We start from the raw sequence: 26,308 nt of genomic DNA, 5'->3' as shown, positions 1-26,308 counted from the left end.
GGAGTAAAACTGGCCATGACAGTGAAGATGTTCCTTGATCTTCTTTGAATTATAGATTGGGATTATTTACATCTGAGAGGTCAGATGTGGCCTCAGGTAAATCTCTTACCTGCACTTTCTCAGCACTTCACTGTAATGCCAGTCTAGAGTTTAAGCTCAAGGTTCTGAATTGGGAACAAAAACGAAACTTGCTGGAAAAACTCAGCTAGTCTGGTAGCATCTGTGGAGAGAAAGCAGAGTTAATATTTCAGGTCCAATGACCCATCTTCAGAGCTGATTGTGGCTAGGAAAACGTTGGTATATATACTGAAGATGGAGGAGGGAGTGAAGTACACAATAGGTGAAGATGGGGCCCAGACAGAAAGGAACGCAATTGTTTTTGTTCCTGATTTCCAGTATTTGCAGTACTTTTTTTTTGTTTCTGGAGTCGGGTTTGACAGAAAACCTTCTGATTTGGGGGGAGAATGAGTATATCAAAAGAGGGAAAGCGAAGAGGATCCTAAAGGAGACCTTAAAAAAACTGTACCGATGAAAGCATAAATATTGCAAATAGGCTACAAATTGAAGTTTAGTACAAGAAAAATATACCCAAGTGTGAAAGTCAATGAGCTGAGTAATATTATATATCATCAGTATTATTTAAAAATAATTCAAGCCATTAACCTCTGCTATTTATGGGACCTGCCATGCTTCCTACATTGAAAATGCAAATGAAAAATGCAACAAATACTCAGCAAGTCAGGTAATATCTGTTGATTGAGAAGCAAAGTCAGCATTTCGATTGATAATCTTTGAGTAGAATTTTACATCCCTATTTCAAAATATTGACTATAACTCTAAAGTACATCATTGAATGGGAAGCATTTTGGGATGTCTTGAAAGACATTGTCAAAGGTATTATGTCAGTACAAGTTGTTTCATCTTCATGACTTTAAACATCTCAATAATAATAAACACCTCTTAAAATTCAATGCTTTTGCAAGTAAAAGTACCAGCTCTGTAACTGAGAATATTAGGATATTGCCCATCTTGTAAATGGAATAAGATAGCACACAGTATTCTAGATTTGGCTAAAGGTTTGTAATTTTAGTTTCATGTTTGAGTGTTCCAGTAAAATGTTTCAGCAACCTAGATAGTTTCACAGAAATATCATCCATAGTTATTAGTTCAACTATTGACCTATATCAATAACGTCTTCCTGAATATCCGTACCTCTATGGTCTTGTCCAGCTTTTCTTCATTACCCTAAAATTTGTCCTGGAGGCAAAATATAAAATTGAGTCATTTTTATTGGGATCAATGCATTTTATATGATTTTGTGATCAGAACATACCTTAAATATTGTGTTGTTCTAGTCTCAAATGAGCAAAGGACTCATTCTAATGCTGGATACAGTGCAAGTAAGAGCCGTAAGATTGATTACTGGTAGGTGTCCCTGATTTTGTTCTTGATGGATACTGCAGCAATCAGTGGCAATTGTACATGAGTTATCCAATCTTCTCTCCTGTTACTGTGTTCATCGTTATTGATAATAAGAGGATTGTGGAAATACTAGATTCCCTCAACTTTACATCTTTAGATCTGTCTTCAAATCATTAAAACCTGACTATTTAATACAGAGCATGTACAGAGTAAATTTTGAAAACTGGAGTTGCAGGGTCCTCTGATCTTATGCCATTTCTATTACGCTACACCACTCCACGATATGTTCTTCTCCCTAATGTAATCTTTTACAGCAAAGGTTTCTTGCCGTTCTGAAGTGCATGTTTTGGATTTTTGATACTGGTTTGAACTCTGTAGACAATTTATTTATATTCTTTTTAAAAGAAGTACAGTGAATTCATTTAGGTTGGTTTTGATACTTCCCCTTTTCTTCCAGATTACAAACGCATACGAGCACTTTTGGACCAGGATTACTGGAAGCAAGCAAGTGCGAAAAATATGAAGTTTGTGAATATGAAGTAGCACAGTCATCAACAAATTCAATATGTGGAAACCATTCATACTGTTACTTTATTTAAGCTCCAGGTCTTATAGTGACCTGTAAGAGGTGGGTAGGAGTAAAGTAGGGCCCAAAGGCTATCTGTATCAGAATCCTCAATATTTAACCTTATGTAGAACATAACTATGGAATTAAAATTCCAATTTCTAAGAAACAAAACTCTGACACTTCTTGGGCGCAATAATGCACTCTACCTTGTTTTCCTTGCCTTTTTTCAGTAGTAAATTGTATTACAAATAGAATACATTTGCAGGTGTTTCATCTCGGAAGGCTACACTCAGTCTCCCTGTAGAACTTACAAGAGTGGTCAAGCTTATGTTCTTCAACCTTTAAAGCTACCTAAAAAGTTACATTTAGGAATAAAAGACACTTAACAGTGCAAAATACATACATCCAAAAACACTGTTTCAAAGTAAATTATAAGAGGGCAAGGTCCGCACAGAATAAAGTGAAGTTTGAGCTAATCTTGGGTGATCAACATATTGAATAGATTTCGGATAGAGTCCAATCGGCAAGAAATTCTCGGCATTAAGAATGAAATGGATGCAGGAATGTAGAATGAAACCCTATTTCCCAATAGATGACCTATAATAAACTAATGACTTTGCTCATCTGTATTATTCTATGATTTCATTCTGATGTTAGACCAAATCTGGCAATAGTGTATCTCCTCTATCTTACCACCAAAGCTCTGGCCCGTTTCATTTCAGAACTAGCAGACAACTGGAATGTTTTAACAATTTCATTAAACTTTACCTCTTGAACACTACTTTCATAAAAATCATATATGTGACCACTGAATAGCATTACTTGATATGTTCACAATGTTTATTATCATGCACCGAATCTGAAGACTTGTTCTTTTTTTGAGCAGTTGAAAACTCCAGCTCTCAGTGTGTCTCACTGGGATATGATTGATTGCGGGTGTTGATTAACCCACTTGGTTTTTACATCATTGTGTTGTCCATTACTTATGGATCATTGCAAATTGTTTCTCAAAATGTATTTGCTGCTGCTTTTCCTTCCAAAAAAGATTCCAAGATTGTCAATGAATTTCCAAGAGTTTTGAGATTTCACCACACTTGCCGCTGCAGTATTCAATTTGACTGGTTTATTATAGGTTCAGAATATTACAAATTTACTTGTGGAAGTGGGGAATTTTAATGCCATTGTATTACATTTTAATAAAGAGTCTCATGAGTTGTGTGATAGTACAAATTTAATGATAATAAATTAGCATATTTGCAGCACTTTATGACTGGAGTTTTAATAATCAGCACAATTAGATGCCCTGGTAACTCAGCAGATTAACATTATACTATATCATTTTACCAAGACTCCCCAGGTTCAGGTTGACTTTTCAAGGTACCTCAGTGGAGAAATGTTAATGGTGCTGTGATTAGCCTGTGATATCTGATAACCTCTCGTATGTTGCAATTAAGGATTGCCATTGTGAGAGAATGGTTCTGACAGAGTTACTGTGACATTGTCTCCACTCATTCATCTGCTGTCATACACGACCTGTGGGTGGAGACAAAAGAGTTCTACTTCAACTTTTGGAGGGAGCAAATGTCTCTCTATCAGCTCCCTGAGATCCAAGTAATTATGCCTGACCAATAGCGATGAATATTACTATCATGCAAAAAGCCTACTTTAATGCATCCTCTTTTGCTAACTATATAGATCTAAGGCAAAGGCTTGTTTGGTGGCATGGAACTACCTCAAACAGGCCTTACCCACTACCACATATTGTTAGAGGTTGTATACCACCAAGTACCAAGAATAGTCACCTGGGAAAATACCACAGTACCTTAGCAGGAATCTGTACCTTTGAAAGTGGAGCAGCTTAGGATTAATAAAAGCTTGAAGAAATAAATACGATCGCTTGTGCAAGATTTACAGACTATTTTTGATGTTTGGGTTGAAGAGAGATGGCTGAAGCATATATTTATTTCAAGCAATCTAGTATATAAATGTTTTATTGCATGAGAGGCATATCACACATGACAAGTTCATAGCCAGCATACTTGCCAAGATTCAGAAGTCAAAACTAAGGGAAGCAACTTTGTATTTCTATCCCCATGTATTTTAGTCCTTTGGCTATAAAGGCCAGCAATCCATTGGTCTTTTAATTAGTTTTATGCTATGATTTTATGCTCCCATCAACACTTACAATAGTGCCTCTCTGTGTTATTGGTAAATTTGAAATGTGCTTTGCTATCTCATCATCCAAGTTGGCAATAAGTACAGTAAACAGATGAGGCCTCAACACATGTCTTTTAAGGCCATCACTTGCCCTATCCTGCTAATTACAGTATGTGCCTCTTGTACACTTAATATGTCCTGTCACTCAGGCTTTTTGAATATCTAACTAGTACTCTGCTTATAGAACCTGTATATATGTCTCTTACTCTTCCTTGATTGAATGGGCTACCACCCCGAACACAGCATGACACTTCCATTAATAATAAATTCTGTAATAAATCACCACCACTTGTCTCTGCCTATAGTGGTAACTGTGGCCTTTTAAACTCTATACCAACACCATACACTGTGACAACCAAATCCTTTTACCAATGGGCACCCCGAATACAAATCTGAAGGTTGCACATGCTTGATGCTGCCTTTACCCAAGTGCATATTATGGTATTAACCGATTCAGATGATGTAGGCATTTTGTCTCTATTATACCAAATCTGCTTGTACACTGAGTTTCACAGTTAAAGACCTTATACTTGCACATAACGCTAATATAAAGAAATTCCTTGATGTATTTATTAAAATTTGATAAAGATGTTGAAAAGCAGTTTTTCACTGTTGAACAGGATATAAGTTACTGTGTGAAGTGTGGTTTCTTTTATAACCTAAATTCCCAGTTGAAATTTCTCTCCTCACATAGAATGCATGTTCCTCCTTTCTTGGTTCAATTAAGCTACAAATATGTTGTCATATACAGTTTCCCTCCTCCACAAACTTGCACTTACATTGAAACCAAGATTAATTTTACTGTTTACAATTTAAATAATTTTGTCAGAATATAAAACATGGAATTTCTTACCTCTCAATTTTACAATTATGGAATTTTAAAAGTCAGGTGGAGCTGATTTGATGGAACAAATGATCTCCTGCGCCTACTTCTTGCATGCTTGCGCATTAGCAGTGAAAATTGCAATTGTACACATAAACAGATGATACCATGGCAAAACTTTGCTCATACACAAAGCTGGACAAGTGGCATGATGCTTCTATGGCAATGTGCTTTAGCCCAGCCAGCGCTTTCGAATGAGGCAAGAAAAAAGATTCACCTCCAAACTAAAAAAGTACTTTGTTTTATTTGCATGCTTTTAAAATAACTATTTGCACACAGTTTCACTTTTCACTGTCACTTAGAATATGCTAATGCATTACAATTTTCCAAGTTTACTTTCAACAGAGAAAATACACACAAACTGAACATCAGGAGTTAGGAGAAACTGCAGATGCAGGGAGGTCTGAAAGCTGTCATCAAGGTGCCCACAATGGAAAAATATCACTGAAACAGTATATTTCATAACTCGCAAATTTTAGAATTCTGACATTTGGAGAACAACAATTCTTGCCTCTCTTTAGAGAGTAAAAGAAACTAAAGGTCCAAAATTTCTTGATTAAAGTGCTGTGTCCTATCCGAAAAGACTTTCCATCCTCCAATTCTCTGTATTGTCCTGCAAACCTTGGTACTTTCCTCAGATCGTAGCAAGGGAAAATTACACACATTTACATCCACATTTGTTGGTTGGTTGTTTTATGTTTTTTTTAGATTAGATTAGATTAGATTAGATTAGATTAGATTACTTACAGTGTGGATGACAGGAAGAAGAAAATGTTTCAAGATTGGGCATCACCAGATAGACTCTCAGGACTGTCCAATGTTACAAGCCCCAAATAATTTTGGTGGTGTTGCTCCAGGTTGCTGGTGTCTTAAGAGGAGTCTAACAGGGAAGCAAGGCCAAGCTCACTTGGCTCATTAAAAAAAAGCACAATTTCTTTGTGAATTAATTTTGTACCTGAATAAAATGGAACAAAGGAAGTACCTTGAGTATTTTTCAGTTATTTCCAATATTAAAATATGAAAGGAGCTCCATTCCTTTAAAAATCTTAAAAGATACACATAGCAATCAAAGTTATTTTGCAAAATTTTCCATCTGATTGTGATAACATATAAATCACAGCCTTATAGTGAGGGTAGTGAGGAAAGAGAGCTAGTAACTGGGAGGTTTCTGAGTTGGCGTGTTTCAATTTAGAGTTCAGATGATGATTGGTCATTCAAGAGTACAATTTTAAGTAACGTGCAATATTTTGAAGTCCTTCAATACAACCGTGCAACAAAAGCATCTATTAGTTTTCCAAGGATTCTGTTCTACTTGCTGAAATACCTATTTCAAAAATACCATCGACTGTGAACAGGTAATGACACGTTAATTTATACAGAAAAATGTGCAACAAAGGCATTCGTGCAGATTTTGTTCAGTGTAACTATGTCACTCTGGGTATACAATCTCTAAAGCAATCTGACTATTTTAGGTTGCCACCCATCCTGTTTTGAACAGACAGTAAGAAATGTCTGGACAATCTATTCAAAACCTAAGGCCAGACTTCAGAAGTGCAGTTTGTCTGTCATTACTTCTATGTCTCATCATTTGGAAGCATTAAGCATTGAGGCTATCATTTTAAGTAATTCTTCCATACTAGTCAAACGTAAACATTAAAACTCAAGTCATGATCCCATCCTCTGTCTAAATTCTTAACCTTGCCAATCATCACAACCAGTTTTGGAGTTGGCAAAATATGGCAGCCCAGTGGTTATCATTAATAATTTCTCACATGGCTCTAGTTCCTTTCATCTATCCCCAAGTCACTATGGTTTTCAGGGTCACTAGAGCTGTGGTTAAGGCTTCCCGGTGATGTAGGCTCACTGGTCTGGCTCTTTTTCCTCACCCTTCTCTTCTCTAATTTTGAATTGATCATAGCAATTGGTTTTATGTTCATTCGGTCTTTTTCTGCTTCTTCCTCTTCATTATATCGTTCTTCATCTTCCTCGGTTTCACTGTGGTAGGGACTGGAATGAAGGGAGGTAGCAGGGGATGGTGGTTTGGAAGCAGGCCTTGGATAGCAGAAACCTTCACTCTACAATTTAAAACAAAGCTTAGTCATTCACAACACAAAGGAAAATGAAACATGATATATTTACATGATATATCAGATATAAGATATATGATATAAGATATATCAGCCATTCAGCCTTTCAAGTCTGCTCCATAATTAGATCATGGTTGATATGTTTCTTAACCCCATTGTCCTGCCTTCTCCCTATAACCCTTATTCCCTTTAATAAAGAACATATCACTCTCTGTTTTAAAGACACTCAATGACTTGGCCTCTACAGCCTTCTGTGAAAATGAGTTCTACACATTCACCACACTCAGTTGAGAAATTCCTCATCTCAGTTCAAAAGGGTTGCCCCCTTCACTCTGAGGATCTGCCCTCAGGTCCCAGTCTCTCCTAATTGTGGAAACATCTTCTCCATGTTCACTCTATCCAGGGCTCTCAGTATTCTGTAAGTCTCAATTAGATTACGCCGCATCCTACTAAACTCCATCTAATACAGACCCAGCGTCCTCAATTGTTCCTTGTATTACAAGCCCTTCATCCCCAGGATCAGTTGTTGTAAACCTCCTCTGGACCCCCTCCAACATCAGCACATCCTTCCTCAGATATGTTCACAATATTCTAAATGTGGTCTGACCAAAGCCGTATACAGCCTCAGCAGTCCATCGCCCTCCCTCACCCTTTGGAACAAATGCTGGCATTACATTTGCCTCAATACTACTATTTCCTCCATGTATCTTAGTGTTATCTTCCAACTGAGCAACAATAACTTCAGTTCTATTGTCCACAGCATTAATGTATAACATGAATAGTTGTGGTCCCAACACTGACACCTGTGAACTCCAGTAGCTATCAGCTGCCATCCTGAAAATGACCCCTTATTACTACTCTCTGCCTTCTGCCAGTCACCCAATTCTCTACCCATGTCCATACCTTGCCCATAACACCATGGCCTCTTAACTCATTTAGCAGCCTCCAATGCGGCACCTTGTCAAAGGCCTTTTGGAAATCTGAATAGATCACATCCACTGGTTCTCCTCTATTTAACTTGCTTGATATGGTCTCAAAGTCCCTTGATAATCCCTAAGCTAAACACTAGAAAATTTCCAAGGTCCAAAAGTAAATACTCAGTATGAAATCTCTTAATATTATGACATTACAATAACTTTGTAACTTTTGTGGTTAACGTCTAACATTTAAGGTATGAACACCATGAAAAGCCAAATTGTTTTTTGATACTCTGCCAAGTCACAGTTCCCATGCTTGGATTAAATGCTTAGGGATTTTTCTACACTGTGGCTCTCCATACAACCATTCATACCACTTAATTAATACACATCACACTTTTTCAGATATTCAGTAGTCCCTTTTTCCAAAAAGTAAACAGAAATATATCAATTCCACACAGGAAAACAGGTGTGCAATTGAGAAAAGGAAATAATCAAATACCAACTAAGTGCAGAATGAACAGCCTTAGTATGCAAACCACGATATAGAGGATATAATGCTGAAGGGCAAGAATATCAATACAGTGGAAACTCGATGATCCGAACATGATGGGCAGCCAATTTTTCGTTTGGATAATTGATTATTTGGAAAATTCATTAAATGCCTTTCCTCTGGAGCTCGGAGTTTTTAAAGTTTGTTCCCCGTTCAGGAGACTGCAGCAGCACACAGTGCACGAGACCCCACCCCAACATGGCCCCTGGCCAACCCCACCCCTAACCCGGTCCAAACCCGCCCCCGCCCCGCTCCCTACCCGGTCCAAACCTGCACCCAAGCTGGTCCAGACCCACCCCTCACCCGCAACCTGGCCCAACCCCGCCCCCGAACACCAGCACAAATCGTGCGATTCCCCGCCCCAACACAGCCCCCCGCCAACCACCTTCGGCCCCTCTCCGGGGCATCCGGGCTGTACACCAATAAGACTGATGCTGGTGCAGCTGCCTCTGTGGGATAAGTCTCCAAATAGCGCGCAGACACAACCACAGCCACACATACAACTTTTATACTGCAAGTTTTTGAGAGGTTCCACATTTGCCCTGCACAGGACAGTGTTGGAGAGATTATTCCTGGGAGGCAAAGTTGTGTGTGTGTGTGTGTTTAGGGTACACCCTTCTGTAGAACTCCAGGGAAAGTGTGGGGAGAGAGAGAGGGCAGGCAGTCAGGCATTTGGAGATGGTGCCTCTTTAATCACTGTAAACAAAAGATGCATCACTGCTGGAAACACATCTTTGATGTAACGTTTCTACCGGGACCTCGAGATCGCCTTCAGATAATCCAATTTTCAGATAATTGGTATTCGGATAATTGAGGTTCCCCTGTATAAGGACTCAATTCCCCAACATTACAGAGAGCTCCATTATGAACTGAGAGGGATGTAATGTAATATAGTCCAAAGGCTGGAGCAAAAAAGGGTCACATCAAAGCACAGGTGTGACACAATGTCATTGATGGAATTGTAAAGAAATTTTAGCTTGAAATTCCAAGATATTACAATTTGATCTTATTTTGCTTGAAGTAATCATAGACAGATAGTAAGTAGTCTGAACAACAAGAATGAACATTTCCTTTTAGGCAACTCCTAAAGCAGTGCTAATAATTAGCATTACAAACAAACACCCACATTAACAAAAATTTCACTTACTACTTCAGGTTCCCAGAGTGAAGATGTAAAGGAATCCGGAAAAGCCTTTGCTAACGCCATCTGTCTTGCATGTATGTAATACTGAAAACATAATCAAGAATGCACTCTATTAACAAAGAAGCAATCTCTCCACATAGTTTGCGCAAAGAAATAACATTGCTCTCATTTAGAGAGTACTCATGTATAGTGAGAACACAAAACGCAAACAATTCTGTACTGCTCTTCATGTGCAGAATGACCTCTGAAAGTACTTTACATTTACAAACAAAGAGAACAAGCAGTGAGAGTAATGGGAAAAGCAAAGCTCATGATGCAATGGTCAACCTGAAGGTTTTGAAGGAAGTAGCATTTAAACATAGGGAGAAGGTGTCAATGTGGCAGGATCTCAACAGAGATTTGCAAAGAGCAAGATGTAGTACTTGGACATCAGGATAAATAGGTCATTTTCATGTTGTGAACCTGGAACTATGGTTACATTATCACTGGTATTACATTGGTTGCTGCTGGGGGCTTAACCATATACAATCTATATCAATGACTTGGATGAAGACATCAACTACATTATAGCTAATTTAGCAGATGATACAAAGATAGGTAGCAAAGCAAGTTGTGAAAAAGATAAATTACTTGGATGAGGAAGTGGAAGGGTGGGTTAGTAAGTTTGCGGATGACATGAAGTTTGGTGGAGTTGTGGATAGTGTGGACGGTTGTTGTAGGTTGCAATGAGACATTGACAGGATGCAGAACTGGGCTGATAAGTGGCAGATGGAGTTCAATCTGGAAAAATGTGAAGTCATTCACTTTGGAAGGTCGAACTTGAATGCAGAATACAGGTTTAAAGGCAGGATTCTTGGAAGTGTGGAGGAACAGAGGGATCTTGAGGTCCACACCCACAGATCCCTCAAAGTTGCCACCCAGGTTGATAGGGTTGTTAAGAATGTTTATGGTGTGTTGTCTTTCATTAGCAGGGAGATTGAGTTTAAGAGCCGCGAGGTTATGCTGTAGCTCTATAGGCATCCTGGTTAGACCACATTTGGAATATTGTGTTCAATTCTGGTCGCCTCATTATAGGAAAGATGTGGAAGCTTTAGAGAGGGTGCAGAGGAGATTGATGAGGATGCTGCCTGGACTGGAGGGCGGGCCTTATGAATAATGGTTGAGGGATCAAGGGCTTTTCTCAGTGGATAAAGAAGGATGAAAGATGACTTGGTTGAGGTGTACAAGATGTTGAGAGTTAAAAATCACACAACACCAGGTTATAGTCCAACAGGTTTAATTGGAAGCACTAGCTTTCAGAGCGCTGCTCCTTCAAACACCTGATGAAGGAGCAGCGCGCCGAAAGCTAGTGCTTCCAATTAAACCTATTGGACTATAACCTGGTGTTGTGCGATTTTTAACTTTGTACACCCCAGCCTAACACTGGCATTTCCAAAAGATGTTGAGAGGCACAGAGTGGACAGCCAGAGACTTTTTCCCATGGCAGAAATATCTATCACAAGGGGCATAATTTTAAGGTAACTAGAGGATGTTTTAGGGGAGATGTCAGAGGTAGGTTCTTTACACAGAGTGGCGTGAATGTGGAATGGACTGCCAGCAGTGGTAGTAGTGTCGGATACATTAGGGACATTTAAGCAACTCTTGGATAGGACATGGAAGTTAATACAGTGAAGGGTATGTAGGTGAGTGTGAACATAGAGCAGGATAGAGGTCCGGCACAACATAGAGGGCCAAAGGGTCTGTACTGAGCAGTACAGTTCTATGAACAGTCTGCAAAGGGTACACAGATTTGGATGGTTTGTTGGCAGAGGTTAGAGAAGATAGCATCCGTTTTACCAATGTGAAATGACAAGGCATTTTCAACTCATTCATATCTAAATTTCACGAATGTAAATTACAGTATAACTGGACTGAAGCATGGAGAAGCATACAGCTCAGCATTTGTGTACATATGAACTAGGAGCACAAATAGCATCTGTGATCCCTTAGGCCATTCAATAAATCATTGTTGGTTTGATGACTCCACACTCTTGTTTAATCCTGATAATCTCTCACCCCTTTACTTTACGAAGGATCGATCTATCACTGGTGTAAAAATATTTAAAGACTTTCTTTTAGCCAGCTTTTGAGGAAGAAATTCCCAAAGATTTACCACTCAGAGAGAAAGAAAATTCCTAATCTCGGCCTTAAGTGGGTGACCATTTATTTTTAAACATTGGAGCTCTAGTTCGAGATTCTCCGAGACAATAAGGAACAGTCTTCCTACATCCACCTTGTGGAGATCTCTCAGGATCTTACATGCTTGAACCAAATCATTCGCTACCCTAATAAGCTCTGGTATGCACATGTCTAGCTGTCTAACCAACCCGAACAAGGCAACATATCCATTTCAGGTATTAGGCTGGTAAATCTTCTCTGGCTTTCTTCTAATGCGATGACATCCTTCCTTAAATAAGGAGACGAATATTGTACACAGTATTCAAGATGTGGCCCCACCAATAACTGAAATATCACCTCCATTTTCTTTTTAATTCATTCACAAAACATGGTGGTCACTGGCTGGCTAGCATTTGTTGCCTGTCTCTAGCTGCCCTCGAGAAAGTGGTAAAGAGCTGCCTTCTTGAACATGTAAGTCTGCAGCAGTTCACTGTCCCTCCTTCATAGTAAACAAAAACATTCTATTGTTGTTGCACCTGCAGACTAACCTTTTGTCATTCGTGCATGATGGCAGCCAGACCTCTGAGTCTCAGCTCTAGAACATCTCTCACCATTTAGATAACATGCTTTTTCCCATTCTTGCTACCAAAATGAACAATTTCACATTTTCCCACAGTATACTCCATTTGCCAAACTTCTACTCACTCATTTAACTTTACATCCTCTTCATGATTTACTTTCCTATCTATCTTTGTGTCATCAGCAAACATAGCAACTTTATCTTCTGTCCCTGTATCCAAGTCATTTATATAAACTGGTAAATATTGAGGTTCTAACATTGATTCCTCGTCAACTAGAAAATGACCCATTTTTCTGTTTCCTGTTCGGCAGCCAATCTCCTATTTACAACAAAGTGTTGCTTCCCACAATGTCAGCTTTTACTTTCCACAAAGACCCTTGATGTGACCCCTTATCAAATGCCTTCTGGAAATCCAAATACAGTACATCAATTGGTTCTCCTTTATCCTCAGCATGTTAGTCCACAAAGAACTCCAATAAATTTGTTAGACATAAGTTGATTCAGAGGTGGTAACGTGGACAGAAAATAAATGATGGTTTTGAGACAGAAGGATTACAGAGGAACCTCAATTATCCGAAGGACACGAGTAGGGAGTATTTCGTACAGTTAAGTGAATTCTGGATAAATGAATGCCAGATAACATAGTTTAGCCAAACATCGGGACCTTGGAATTTTGCCAGATAACCTGATATTCAGATAATTGAATGCCAGATAACTGAGGTTCCTCTGTAGATATTTCTATAGATCTTCTGACACAGTCAGCATAGATAATCAAGAGAACTCCTGATGAAATAAATAGCAAGAGCCTACTTAGAGAAAATTAAGAAACGGGAAAGCAAAGATAGGGAGCAGTGAAATCAGAATATAACAAAGAAAGCAAAGTGTGAAAGTGATCAAGCCATTCCAGCTTTTAAAACCATGCAATAGGTAACTGCACAAAACTAATACTTAGTCAGAGTTGAATATCGATTAAATTCTTTTTTAAAACTGAGAAGGTTTGTTGAGTATTACCCTTCCTAGATACTTCCAGTCCAGCAGATCAGAGAGGCGCTCTGTGCGATTCCTTTGAATGATACGCTGCCGACGAGTCTGTTGACAGAAGCTGTAGATGAACGAGGTCAGTTGATTGCATGAGTCATCCAGAGATCTAAAACGACGATCAAGGATGTAAATCCCTGAAGGAAAAGCAAGCCTAAACTGAGTCATCTAATGCATAAGGCAATTACTGGCCAAAAAGACAGTTTTGGGCAGGTTCTCACTTAAAAATTACAGTGGGACTGAAAACGTAAGCAGGTTTTAATTCTCATGAGCCATATAGTCAAAGTTAGGGAGGCTGCCTGTACATTGGTCACTGAGTGATCATTATCACTTTTTATTACTTTAGTTTGATTAGTTTCTTTTCTTTGAATAAAACCAAAATATTACGGAAGTTGGATATCTGAAATAAACACGCAAAAAGCTGGAGAAATTCAGCAAGTCTGGCACCATTCACCTAAAGAGAAACAGAGTTAACATTGAGTCCAATATGACTCTTCCTCATTTTCTGTGTTTACATCATTTTCACCGAAAACCTGTGTTGTTCAAGCCGTTTCCTGCCAGCAAGGTCAAATCATACTGAAGATCTCTAAGACTGAACCCTATACAAAGTATGACCTCCCCTTCAGTTTGAAATCAAATCAGCTAATTGGCTTCATTCTATATATTCTGCCACACGTGCGGAGTCTTTTCCAAAATATTCACATTCAAATCTTGTATTCCATTTAAAATCTGAAACTGGACTGACTAGTTCATTTCCAGATGTGCTCAACGGAAATGAAGGGCTATAGTTGAATACATCACACTGCCTTTTTCTAAGACTAAACTGTCACTTTAGACGTCACCATACAAAGGCTGGAAGCAGAGCTTGTGGTGAGTATTAGACACTTCGTGGTTTACTGAAACAAAGTGAGAAAACTTTGTTCTCACTAATGCACTGTGCCCATCTCACTCTTGACATTGCACAGTGCCCATGTTATTATTGTTGTCATACTGCAAATGTATCACCAATGTGCTTTGTTATTACATCAAACCCATATTATTCTGAATACATTCCTTCTATATTATTTTAACATACCATATTCAAACAATTTGAACTTATGTACTGCATGTTTATTATAGTATCTAATATATTGTCCCCATTCCATTCGTTTTAATTTCAAAATGTATTTTTGTAAATGAACTGCACTCGCACAATTTTCACAAAAATGTGGTTGCATTATTCTCTAATCTACTGCACTTATAATATTCTTGCTAATAATGCTGTGCCTGTATTATCTTTTCTGATGGACTGTAATCTTGTCATTCTCACTAATATATGGCATTCTGTTATTCTGACTGATTTATTGCTCCATATTTCTTATTAACATACTATGCTTGAACTACGCTGACCAAAATACATACTATGCCTGTACTATGCTAGCCAAATACTGCAGCAATGTAATTCTCACCAATACACTCAGCCTGTATATTTGCAATAGTATACTATACTTGTATCGCTCTAATACACTTTAGGTGTATTACAGTTATCCCTCAGTTAACATTTTTAATGTGCTCCTTACAGAGTGTTAACAAAAATCACTTTCCTGTAAGCAAATAAGTAATAAAAGGGGATCATGTTTCTGACCTGTAATGTTTAAATTAAATTAGCAACCTATTGGCTGTCGTGAATTTAACTGGCCCAACTAACCTCCTACTAACTTTTAATAGCTTCAAATTTCTCAGTAACTGGCTAATTCTTCCAACTTACTCCTGCTTGTTGCTTTCCAGTTCCAGCTCTCCCATTCCCTGACCCTCCCATACTCCCATTCTCTACACTCACTACCTCACCCTGACAGTCCCATTCTTCACACTCACGACCTCACCCTGACAGTCCCATTCTCCACTCTCACTACCTCACCCTGACAGTCCCATTCTCCACCTCCTCCCTGACCCTACTATTTGTCTCGTCTCCTGCTCACTAGCTCTTCTGTTCACTACTTCCTTATAATTCTCCCTCTCACTAACACTTTGAGCAAGAGCATGAGACAGGGGCAGTGAGACTGACAGAGTAAGCAGTGAGAGGAGTTGGGAGATAGCGCTGGTGGTGGGGGGGGTGAAGGAACATGCAGATTGGGAGGAAAGGGTTGGGTAGGGACTGCAAAGTGATAATTTGTTTAGAAAAATAGGTTGCGCTTGCTCAACTTATGAGTTTAATTAAACATGACAGCAGTGCTAATTTATCAAACACATTAAACCAAAAACATGCTGTTAGAAATCACGTGAAATGTAATGTGTTCTTTTATTGTCACTGATATACTCTACCCATGTCACTTGCACAAATATGTTGTACCCATTTAATTCTCACTAATATACTTGCCCATGTTATTTTACTAACATATTTAATCTATATTATTCTTATGAATGTTACTGCACCTATATTGTTCTCCTTAAGTATTTTCTGTACACCACAATGTCTGTTTTATCAATAACATACCAAAGAGTGGGTACCTGATGCACGTGTCTGCATAAAGGACCAGATGTTCTTTGCCTGTCACATATCATTCTCCAAAGTGCGTTTTGCCTGCAGTTCTTTATATAACCACGTCTGCTATTGTGCCCATAAGGGTTTTAATGATACTATTTGTATCAGAGCTCCAACGCACCCTTCATTGCAACTAGATTTAGTTATTTCTGAATCCAATCAGTTTCCGTGAGGCTGAACAATTATTTACTTGGAAGGAAATGTAGGGTATTATCCAATTTGCTTGTGGCATTAGTACCATTGAGGGTAATTTTATTAACAAAGAACTGGGCTCTGACTGGTCCTTTCTCTAATGTCATTACACAAGGAACACATCCCTCACGGCACAGCTCGCCTTTAAGCCAGGCCAATTTGAAGGCGCACAGCAGGCAGTAGAGGAGAGAGCTGTTTCCAGCTACAGTGATTATATTACTGAAAACTACGCAAGACTGTGGCCCCATGCAGTGATCAGTAATAATTACTGTATCAGATAAAAGCATCAGATAAAAGGTGAGATGGAGGCCACATTATTAGCAAAGGGCCGGTCCAAGCTCATTTCTGTGTTATTGAATTAGTCAGGTGCGCTAAGGTAAAATACATCAATCTCATTGTACTAACTGCTCACTGTAATTAAATTTTAAATGTATCATACTTGTCAGATAACTCCTCTGTATTTACCTACAGCTGAAAGAATGCAAATTATGAAGAGAAAGTCCATTTCAATTAAGGCTTTTTAAGGCTGGTGTAGGGGAAAATAAATTGCTTTTCCACTTCCTCAAACTTTTCTAAGTTACTCTGCATTTTCAAACACTGAATTTTAAAAAGAACCAAAATTAAAAATCACTCAAATTAGCTAATGGACAGTATGTAAATAAATATAGGTCAGCTGCCCAGCACTACAGTTTTACTGCCAGCATTCCGGGGCTGGTACCTGGAAGAATTGTGCTGTGGAACATGAGCCACTAACCACTGCCAGTTAGGGCAGATGTTGGAGGTCAGGATTGAACTTGGCTGTTGAAACTCAGGCTTGGAGATTTCAATCACCTTATGCTGATGAAGGTGCTAGGAGTTTGGGATGTGGAAAGAGAATCAGGGTGATGGTATATGGGATTTCTGTCACATCTCATTTACCTGATCTACCCTGCGAATAAGCCATGTGCTATATTGGATGCTTTTCAACGGGCCCAATAGGATTAGCATGTAATAGGCAATTGCACATTTATATAAGGATCCAAATGTTGGTTGCAGGATGCAAACTCATGCACAAATGGGAACAGTCTGTGCCTGATATCAGTCTGTGCTCTTCTAGCACCACTAATCCAGAATCTGGTTTCCAGCATCTGCAGTCATTGTTTTTACCAAGATCTGGTCAAATCTAGAGAGGGACTAGCGGAAACCCCTTAAGTTGTAGTCCCCAAACCTTTGAAAAGTTACATTTCTATAATGCTCTCCCTGTCTCTGCACTGGATTTAGTAATAATATACCCTGATTTTCTTTTAAATTTTCCTCACCAATTTTCTCCAGAACTGCCTTTTACCTGAGTAACATTATTACTAATGAATATGGTTAAAAGGTAGCACGCCATCAATTTCTAGGGGGTATGCAAAGTAAGTGCAATACCTACCGTATGCTGCTGGATCAGCAATGTGTTGCTGCATAAAGCACCCAAAGCCAGATAAGTTGGTGGTGATGCTAGGGATTCCCATCACTGTGCACTCCGCTGGGGGAAGGAAATAAATGGTCAATCCCATTAGAAACCACTTAGTCCTGACAGCAAAGTGATTAACTATTAAATAATGTTATGAAGTTGACCTTTCAGTATAACACTGTGCATTGCTGGAGAACTAAATTATTTCGAACTCACACTTAATGGTCAACAGTCATTCTATCGAAATAAGCAGGATTTGCAGTGCAGCTGCAATTCCATTGGCAATTTTTTAATATCTCCACCAGGTGGCCAATGTTCCCATGGCAGCTTAGATAGCAAGTATTTTGAGCAAGTATTACCTACTGAAAGACTTGCAAGGTGTCAGGAGATAGTAAACAGGAAGCCGAATCCTGGTTGTTTTTCTCCTGTAGAGCTTAACAGCATGAAGACCATCTCCACTATTCTGCCTGAGACCAGTTAGCTCAGTAGAGTTTGGAGATCATTTTCCTGCTCTTTCTGGCTTGGTGTCACACCAAACACAGAGGAAATGGCTGTTAGTCAAGTTTAAGATAAAACTAGATTTCAAATTGAAACTGAGGATTTTGTGGTCAGTATAAGCAAGAGCACATTGTGTCAACTTTGAAGTTAAATTGCTCACTAAAGCATAGTAATCCCAGTAGCAAGATTTTCCTCTTTCCTGACGAGTTTGAATCTGGTGTCAAATCAAGGGGTTCTGTAGACACAAGTGGCATCAGCAAGCTTGTAAACAGCCAATCAAATTGAAGTATTCCCATACATCAAACCGGGGAGTCAATATTCTTTGCTTTTTATTTATTTCACGATGTGAATTGTTATTAGAGATATTTGACCTTCCACAAACATACAATTAGATGTTCAGGGATTGTTTGGACTTCTTTGCAGGTGAATTTTAATATGAATGATGATTTATTGTTACGTACTCTACAATGAACAACTTGGTAAAATATAGTGAAAAGCTTCAATATTGGTTGCAACTCACCAGGAGTATATCCCCATGGCTCATAGTAAGAAGGAAACACACCCAAATGGCAGCCACGTACAAACTCCTCATAATCCAAAGGAAGCAATGGGCTGGTGGAAGACAGGAACTCAGGGTGAAAGATGACCTGGAGAACGAACATAAGCTATTTAGAAGAAAGCAGAGATAAGGATGCCGTTATAAACCCCACCTGAAGCTGCAAGTGGGAAAGCCATGTGGCACTGGCCAAATAGGTTCAAGGTATAATCATTGCTTTGTGTTACCCAGGACTGCAGTGGGAAAATACAACTAGCATAAAGGCATGGATAATTAATAAGATTTCCACTCTGGATTGCTAATCAGAAAATATAAAACTTACCCAATCCACTGGTTTGAAACTAATCTTTGCCATATTGTATGTTTTATCTTTCAATTTGATGCTATCCTGTTAACTACAATTGGCTCATCCCTTTCATAGAATTCTTCTTTCTCTCTGGATATGTCTTTGTTGTAAGTCATGGACTACTTTTTAAAAATCTGTTTTGTTCCATTGCTGCTAATTCTCTTGCCTAAACAACCCAATCCTTCGGACTGCCTTGAGAATGAGATCATTGGCATCATCCAGCATGTTGTGTGTACAAATAGGAGGTAACGAACGCTGCTGTTTAACAACATGATACACATTTCAGAGAAGTGAAAAGGGTAAGAACTTGGTCAAAGAATGGTAATCCACTCCATCTAACTTTGCCATCATTGTTACTTAATTACCTTTATTTAAGTTTAGCACAATTGTTTCTGACCAAAATTTCTCCCGCTCAAACTGAATACTAAATTACACTATTTACTGTCATTGTATCCTAGGGGATCTTTGACTCTGAGATAACTTATTACACCTGCCTCATTACGCATTAATGTCTACTTTTTCCATGCAGAAGGTGGTGCTTGTGTGGAATGAGCTGCCAGGGGAAGTGGTAGCAGCTAGTACAATTGCAACATTTAAAAGGTATCTGGATGAGTATTTGAATAGAAAGGGTTTGGAGGGATATGGGCTGGGTGCTGGAAAGTGGGACTAGATTGGGTTGGGATTTCAGGTTGGCATGGATGAGTTGGACTGAAGGGTCTGTTTCAATGCTGTACATCTCTATGACTCGATGACTCTATAATTCTATCATCTAGTGACCCAAATGAACACATCAGGTGATGACATTTCTTTGCTGTTATTTCTTTGTATGAATTTCTATAGAAAAGCACATATATACATGCTACAATTTATTCCTTTGTTGATGACAATCATACGAAGTCAAAAACAATACGTTGTTACAGAGTGTAATTTCTCCATTTACTAGAGATTCATGTATATAATAACCATTCTTAGACTATTAGCACAGCTTTATCTAATTGAAAATTGTCAGTCTCTGCTCATATGACCCATTCAGATTCATTAAAAAATTTTCATAACAGCTAATAAAAGTAGCTTGCTTACCTTAATTCTGTCACTCATGCTATTAAACAACCCAATCCTTCGGACTGCCTTGAGAATGAGATCATTGGCATCATCCAGCATGTTGTGTGTACAAATAGGAGGTAACGAACGCCGCTGTTTAACATGATACACATTTCAGAGAAGTGAAAAGGGTAAGAACTTGGTCAAAGAATGGTAATTATTTTTAACACAATTTTCCCTTTCCAGAGTTAAAAATCACACAACACCAGGTTATAGTCCAACAGGTTTAATTGGAGGCACTAGCTTTCGGAGCGCTGCTCCTTCATCAACTGGTTGTTTGTCTATAACCTGATGTTGTGTGACTTTTAACTTGGTACACCCCAGTCCAATACTGACGTCTCCAAATCATGACTTCCCCTTCCAGAATTGACAGTCACCAGTTTTTTTTTCTTGTTTGTGCTGGTTATGTATCTATGGTCTGCTCTGAAATTAAACCCATTTTAATCAACAGGCTAGCAGTTTGCAGAGCAGCAGTGTAGGACATCTGTGATTCCCATCTGAGCTTGACAGCATTCTTACCTAACTTCCGCATACACACATACACACGCACGCACAGAGTTTTCAGTGAACCTGTGAATGATTTTCAACATTTGCCTGAGTCAGGCAGATGCTAGGAATGATCATCCTGCTGTCCTGGTACTAGTTGTGAAAAGTCCCAACTATTTTCAAGTTAGGATCCATTTGTATTAGTCGCAGGTAGTACTTAATGAGAATGGCTTGTCACTCTGGGAAATCTCATGGCAGCAGTGGTGGCAAAGAATACTAAATAAGGCAAAGAAGTATTCCTGTTACTCTCAGACTCACAGGTGAACACAAGTATTTGTGATCAGCTTGTAAGCAGTCCAAGAACTGTCAGGTAGGTAGCTTACCCTACTTCACATCCCAATCACTGCTGCTGCAAATTGTAAATGGACCCCACATCACTGCAAGATTCCTGTTTTGTATACTTTCTTTCGCTTGATCATGTTGTGTGGGCATCATTGACTGGGCTAGTATTCATGTGCCATCCCTCAAGAAGGTGGCGGCTTTTTGAATTGCCACTGTCCTTAGGGTGGGGGTGCACCTGCAGTGCTGTTCCAGAATTTTGATCCAACAGCAGTGAAGTAATGATAACATATAGTTCCAAATGAGGACAGTATGGCTTCGAGATGAACTTGCAAGTGGTGTTCCCATGCCTGTCGGCTACCCTTGTCCTTCTAGATGATAATGGTTATGGTAATAATGAGTTGCAGCAGTACATATTGCAGATGGTACACACTGTATTGGTGGTAAAGAGAGTGGTATCTAAAGATGATGGACAGGTGCCAGTTAACTGATTTACTTTGCCTTGGACAGTGTCAAGCTTCTTGAGTGTTGTTAAAGTTGCAGTCATTCAGGCAAATGCAGACTATTCCATCACATTCGTAACTTTGCCTTGTAGATGATGGAGTCAGGAGGTGAGTTACTCACTTTAGAATTCCTAGGCTGTGACCTGCGTATGTAGCCACAGAATTTATTTACATGGCTGGTCCACTTCAGATTTTTGGTGATTGGTAACAGCCAGTACATTGATAGTTGAGGATTCAGCGATGGTAAAGTCATTGTTTGTGAAGGGGATGTAGTGAAGTAGACCTGTTCTGGGCAGCAAAACAGACCTCACAAACGTGGGCTTGTCGAAAATTATCACGTGGCTAAATTTTAAACTTGATTTTTTTTAACCTCCGGTTTCTAGATAAACAAGGGGGAGAGGCACAGAAACTTAAATAAAACGAATGCTACAGAGGCTGGAAATCTGAAATGAAAACAGAAAATGTTTGAGAAACTCAGTCAGTGACGTTCGATTTGTGAAGAGAGAAAGAGAGTTAACATTTTGAGTCCGACATTATCTCTTCAGAACATTGGAACCAGGAATACGGAGGCAAACTGTGACTGTCCTACTACTGACCAAGGTTTAGAACTACATTTCACGTTCTTTTCGATTTACTCATTACCTAATTATTTATTTCCAAACCTTAACAATGGTTATCAGTGTGTTTTAAGTTTATTTAATTTCTTTTGCATTTTTCTTTATTGTGATATCGTTTACATTGGGTAAAGCCTGACAATGGGGACTCCAGAAAAGAAACCGGAGATTTCTCTGTTAAATACTTACCTGAGTAGCATATATGGCTCTCTTCATCATAGTGAAGTCCTCCTGATCCAAAATTGAGTTTATATTGGGCATCTCCCCTCTGAAACCAAATAAAGACTTTTTAAAAACAGCATCAAAGCTACAGTTTTAACATTTCACCTTCCCACAATTATTTAACTTTTTTTCACATTTTTTTTAAGTGCGTATTCAGGATATGACTACATGGACAATGAATCAGAAAAAAAAATCTCCTCTTGCTGAGTAAAGAGGCAAGCTGTCAGAGCTTTTCATTCTGCATTCATGAGGCTATGCAAGCATGCTATTTAAAAAAAATATTCAAAGGAATGTGGGCACTTCTCACCATGTTAATATTTATTGCCCCTCCCTCATTGCCAGAGGGTAGTTAGAGCCATTTCTGTGGATCTGGAGTCAAATGTAGGGCAGGCAAAGATTTTTACAACATTTGACTATGGTTTTATAGTCACCATTAGACCCTAAATTTCAGATACTTTGAACTGAATTTAATTTCCATCTGCTATGGTGGGATTTGCACCCAAGTCCCCAGAACATTGTGGATCCCTGGATTAATAATTGAGCCATCACCTTCCCCTAAGTAAATAGGAAAATTAAAAAATAAATAATTTATGCTAAACGAGAGAAAGATGATAGTTTGTCAAGTTGACCAGTTGGCTGAGGTATTGCCATGGGGAATGGATCAGGGAATAGTTGTCCCTCAAGCTTTCGTTTGATTAAGAAAGGCAAAACATACCACACACTCTGTTTCTTTATAGAGAACAGGGCCCTGCATATGAATACAAGCCACTTGCGAACATAAGCGACCCACATTGTGAGCCTGACAGGTCTTAAATTGGTTGTTAATTTAATTCTTTGCACACCTGGATTTTTCAGGCAATATTGTCCAATCATGTTAGCCACTAAGTTCTAAGCTTGATAAGCATGGCTGATTGGCTGCAGTCAGTATTCTGCCTGTTACAAACAGCCAAAGGGGCGTGTTGCCTGTTATGATCCACCTGTCACTGGGATGTAAAGCCTACCAAACTAGGCATCACTCCAGTACTAACATTAATGTTCCATGTTACTCATTTGTGTAGTAGGTAGAACATTTTTGGTTGCTTTTTCTCCAGCAACAGATTTTCTTCTATTTATTATCTACTGTCAGCACTTCAGGTCAAACATAGCATGGCATGGACACACAAAATTCTCCTCAAAACAATATGATATAATTTAATTTACTGCAAAGCATTCCTTTTCCATCACTATTAAATTCATCATGTCCTACACTAATTAGTTTTATGACCCATTTGGGTAAATTTTGCTTGTTTCTTTGCTTCTTTATTTTACTGCCATCGTTCTGAGCTTGTTTCAATGCCAGGTTCCAGAATGGACAGCCTTGGTTCATCATATATTGCAAACAATGCTACACTCCGGTTTACACCCATGATACCTTCTTTATGATGGTTTTAAGCATTACTTGGGATACAACATTCCAGCACTAATCATTTTTAATGCAGAAAGTAAACTTATAATAATGCACACTTATATTTCACTTCATCAAATCTCAAAGAACCTCACACAATAAACAACCTTTTTCTCATGCTAAAGTCCTATAAGAAAATACAGGCAACATTCTGTGTTAGCAACATAGTGGGCGGCACGGTGGCACAGTGGTTAGCACTGCTGCCTCACAGCGCCTGAGACCCGGGTTCAATTCCTGCCTCAGGCGACTGACTGTGTGGAGTTTGCATGTTCTCCCCGTGTCTGCGTGGGTTTCCTCCAGGTGCTCCGGTTTCCTCCCACAGTGAATTGGCCATGCTAAATTGCCCGTAGTGTTAGGTAAGGGGTAAATGTAGGGGCATGGGTGGGTTGCGCTTCGGCGGGTCGGTGTGGACTTGTTGGGCCGAAGGGCCTGTTTCCACGCTGTAATGTAATGTAATCTAATCTAATCTTATGTAATCAGGTATAAAATCAATAATTTTCTCATTGCAATTGAGCTGGGGAGGAATATTGATCAGGACACTAGACTCACTGTTCTATTCTGAATAGTGTTTTGGAAACTTTAATATATACCTGAAAAAGAAGAGATTTTCCCACCAACAGACAGCAACTTCAATAATATTGCACTTTTTTATTCCTTCATTGGAGTGTTCAGACTCATGTTGAACTTGAAAGTTACCAACTCAAGAGTCAGAAAGTAACAGAACTGAGCTGATGCAGTTTTACAATTGTCACAGTATTGTAAAGAAAGGCAGAACTCCAAAGAGACAAAAATATTTAACATCAAGAAAATAACAAACAAGTGTCCAAATTGTTCAAACAATGTCTTGCAATGCAGCATTTGTTGTTATTAAATGACTGTGCTTGCATTGTCTGCAGAGGTACTTACTCCAAAAGAGACTCATAAAGCTTTTTGCCAAATTTTTCTTTGATCACATTGGCGGTGTCCCTGAGACAAAAATAAAATGAGAGTTTAGATAATAGGAATCTCTCTCTGTCACAATCTCATCTGAACCTGGAGACAGAATTTAATGATCTTCCTTTTTGCACCAGATGATGTTTGATCATCAATAAGAAAGCACAGAAGGCTTTATTTAACTGAAATAAAATATTAACTTGCCGATAATATAACTCCTCCTTTTGATTGACTCAAATTTACAACACCCACATTGGCTATGAACATGATAAAGGCTATTCAAAGTTGGCAGTTACAAGTTTTGAAGCTTATATCAATCAGCTGAAGTACCCTTTCCACTATATATCAAGTTTTGTACACGTCGCTCAGTGTTTGCAATATCCATTATACCTGCGCAAGGAATTGTGATAACTATTTTAATTTTTAAAATGTCAGATTCTATTATACACAATGTTTGCTATTTCATGGCATGAGCATATCGCCCCATGATTGTGTAACCGGACAATGGATTACCACAAATCATTCAAAACATACTCTAAATTTGTTTTTATTTAAAAAGGATTCCCCCAGCAATTGAAACTCGTAATATCCAAAATAATGGTTGGTTTATTTAAAAAAAAGTCATGCAGTTTACAATTACTTGATTATAATTACTCCCCTGAATTGTCCTGTTTCTCCTAATAAAGCTTTCATTTGAAGAATTTAGCTCCTTTTAACTGGTCTTGGACTTCATATTTTAAGTTGAAACAATGACATAATGAGCTGAAGTTGCAAACTATAATTAGCATGTGTCTAGAAAACTCTCCCCAGTTTCTCAGAATGTATCAACACTCCTTATGCAATTATTTTTCTAGATTCTATCCATTGAAGATAAGGAAAGTAGTGGGCAATTGAAAAGGGCAAAGGGCAGCTTCTGAAAGGACCAGAGTCAATAATACATATGCCATTAATATCTTCAAGCAGCTCCTCATATCAAAAGGCACACTGAAGTACAGTCCCCAGGATCTCTGTGATGATAACTGCTTGCTTCACGTTCAATGACTGAAAATAAGAGGTCAAACCCTGATTGAGGCAGAAATCAAAAATCAGAAATCATGCTCAGGCAAAAGGCAGATAGAGGCCATGCAGTGGCAGCTCTAGACACATCAGTGGAACTAGAAAGACTGATATATACTGGGGCGCTTACAAGAAATATTAAGAAAAGCTTTTGAAACTGGGTAAAAGATCCTCTTGTATTTTTGAGTCTGTATGAACAATGCCACCACAGATGACAAATACTGATACAGTCTATGCTGTTTCCATTGAGTTTCCAAGCACTCTAATGGAGACAGCAATGCAGACAGCTGTTCATTCATTGCTGTAAAAATTCAGTAGTTGCCTTCACCAGACCTTGACAAGTATTGTGTACAGCCTTAAGTGACTTTCACAAATAATCTTGTTTAAATAGCAATCCTATTTATAAGCAGACCCCAGTGAGGTCTAATGAAAGGGAATAACAGTGCTTGTACTCCAGTCAGTGTCTATACTCCATCTTAGTCCTCAGACTTGTGTC

At 38.7% G+C, this 26,308-nt stretch overlaps 1 protein-coding gene across 1 annotated transcript in view; it reads right to left on the bottom strand.

Moving 5' to 3' along the window:
- Nucleotides 1–5,308: 5,308 nt before the first annotated feature.
- Nucleotides 5,309–26,308, bottom strand: part of LOC122558096 (glycogen [starch] synthase, muscle-like) — a 58,130-nt gene continuing 37,130 nt past the window's right edge. Inside the window, exons 9-16 of the mRNA XM_043706416.1 lie at nucleotides 24,730–24,789; nucleotides 22,347–22,425; nucleotides 20,195–20,308; nucleotides 18,733–18,859; nucleotides 17,691–17,786; nucleotides 13,540–13,703; nucleotides 9,795–9,875; nucleotides 5,309–7,165 (exon numbers count right to left, since the gene is read on the bottom strand). Coding sequence (XP_043562351.1) covers nucleotides 6,869–7,165; nucleotides 9,795–9,875; nucleotides 13,540–13,703; nucleotides 17,691–17,786; nucleotides 18,733–18,859; nucleotides 20,195–20,308; nucleotides 22,347–22,425; nucleotides 24,730–24,789 — 1,018 coding nt within the window. The 3' untranslated portion in view covers nucleotides 5,309–6,868. The remainder of the gene's footprint in view (nucleotides 7,166–9,794; nucleotides 9,876–13,539; nucleotides 13,704–17,690; nucleotides 17,787–18,732; nucleotides 18,860–20,194; nucleotides 20,309–22,346; nucleotides 22,426–24,729; nucleotides 24,790–26,308) is intronic.

Source organism: Chiloscyllium plagiosum, chromosome 16, assembly GCF_004010195.1.
Source record: "Chiloscyllium plagiosum isolate BGI_BamShark_2017 chromosome 16, ASM401019v2, whole genome shotgun sequence".
Taxonomy (NCBI): domain Eukaryota; kingdom Metazoa; phylum Chordata; class Chondrichthyes; order Orectolobiformes; family Hemiscylliidae; genus Chiloscyllium; species Chiloscyllium plagiosum.
Note: the sequence above shows the minus strand (reverse complement) of the source record. Positions and strands in the feature narration are given on the sequence as shown.